The 1,975-nt window shown below is 42.3% G+C and overlaps 1 protein-coding gene across 1 annotated transcript in view; it reads right to left on the reverse strand.

The window, feature by feature from the left end:
* The window catches only part of SEC16B (SEC16 homolog B (S. cerevisiae)), a 61,170-nt gene that overhangs the window by 43,548 nt on the left and 15,647 nt on the right, over positions 1-1,975 (reverse strand). The window contains exon 2 of the mRNA XM_011981466.1: positions 989-1,342. Coding sequence (XP_011836856.1) covers positions 989-1,284 — 296 coding nt within the window. The 5' untranslated portion in view covers positions 1,285-1,342. The remainder of the gene's footprint in view (positions 1-988; positions 1,343-1,975) is intronic.

Consider the following 1,975-nt stretch of genomic DNA (forward strand, 5'->3'; position numbering starts at 1 on the left):
CCCAAGTAGCTGGGATTACAGGTGTGCACCACCACACCCAGCTAATTTTGTTTTGTTTTGTTTTGTATTTTTAGTAGAGACAGGGTTTCACCATGTTGGACAGGCTGGTCTCGAGCTCCCAACCTCAGATGATCCGCCTGCCTTGGCTTCCCAAAGTGCTGGGATTACAGGCGTGAGCCACTGCACCTAGCCCAATTAGTAATTCTTTAGTATTTCTTAGGGACAAATTTCTTTATAATAATAGTCGTAATTTCAACCCTGAATCTGTAAGCAGGTAAATATTACCCCTAAAGTACAACATAGATGGCTTCCAACATTCCGTGAAATATTAAGTCCAGTGCTACAGACCAGGGAAACAGGAAATCCAGATTCTCCAACCTAAATAGAATGACCTCACTGCAACCTCTGCCTTCCGAACTTGCAGCCTCCAAGTTTCTATCTGCTTTCCCTAAGGTCGATTTTTTTAAAGTTCCCATTCATTCAATACGGATTATTGGTATGCCTGTTACATTCCGGGTACTGTGGTAGGAACTAGAACTCTTCTTGGTGCCGGTAGTGTCATGCTAATCCCAAGGCAGAGTGGTCTAATGACAATGAGGAACTCCTTATAGGGATCTCCAAGAAAAGCTTTTCCATAGTCTACATATACTACCTTTTGCAATCCCAGAGCAAGAGGGTTCCATCTGCTCTTTTGAATTTCACCACTTTTCTTCCCTCTACACTGCCCCCCCAAACCCCCAATACTCAATTGCATTTGTGATGGCTTCTTTAAGAAGCTGCACTAGGGAATAAAGAGGAGAGAAATACTATCTTCAGTCATCAGAAACAAATTTGGGAGAGGACAGGATTTAGCTAAAGCCATGTAGTAAGGCAGAGAAGGAAAAAGAAAAAAGGGGGAGAAAAATAAAAGGAAAAGGAAGAAGGAAAAGAACAATCTATTCATAAGCATTTAGGAGAGTTGCATTCATTCCAAGCCCTAAAGCCATACCTTGAATACAACTGACTGGGATAACCACTTTCGTAATAGTCAATTCTAGACAGAGGCTGATGCCAGTCCCCAGGCCTGGAGGCATAATGGGACTGTTGATGGTCTGTCCTGGGCTCCTGCTGTGGCTGGGGGCTCCCACGGTTGTCTTGCCATTGGTGAAACCTCTCTCCATTGTGCCGAGAGTGAGGGACAGGCCGATGATGTCCATCTCTCCGAAACCCTCGGTCTGGATCCTTTGAGGGTGCTGTGACCGTCCCTCGTGTCTGGGGCAGCCTCTGGGGAGCCCAAAGTTCCATCACTGACTCTCTGAATTTGTCTTGGGTTTTGAGTAAGTTGTGTAGTTATTTTATCTTCCTGCAGACAAAAGAAAAAGGAAAAAAATCATCATTTGAAACCTATATCCAAACGTAGTGGTTGATTAGGTTTTGTGAAAAGAGCAGCTATGGTCCTCAAAATCTGTCTAAAACAAACCATATGGTCACGGATACAGAAAAATCTGAAAAAAAAAAAATCTCAGATACATGAAGCAAATAACAGACTAGACAATTATATTGATATTGCTTAAAAAATTAAAAAGTACATTTGGAACGACGACAGATGGGGGAGGCATGGGAGACAGATAACAGTAATAGGTACAGCTAAAAATGCTATCAAGGGATCCCAGTTGATGTTTCTTCACATATTCCCCCAGCAAGTGTTTATTTAACACTTACAGTGGAGGCCCTGTGGTATCATAAATAGAGTGGGTCTTGCAGAGAGCTAGATCAGAGTTCAAATCCTAACTCTGCCACTTAACTAGCTAGTTCATTTTTTCAAGCCTCAATTTCCTTACCCATGAAATAGAGACTGTAATGACTACCTCGCAAGGTTATTGACAGAGTTAAAGATAACCTCTGCAAAGTGCCTGACATGTTACCCAACATGTTAAAGTGCTCAATAAATAGTAGTGTTATCAAGGATAAAGATGAGGGTAGTATGAGTGGCTGA

The sequence above is a fragment of the Mandrillus leucophaeus genome, unplaced genomic scaffold (assembly GCF_000951045.1).
Source record: "Mandrillus leucophaeus isolate KB7577 unplaced genomic scaffold, Mleu.le_1.0 Scaffold226, whole genome shotgun sequence".
In the NCBI taxonomy this organism is placed as follows: Eukaryota; Metazoa; Chordata; class Mammalia; order Primates; family Cercopithecidae; genus Mandrillus; species Mandrillus leucophaeus.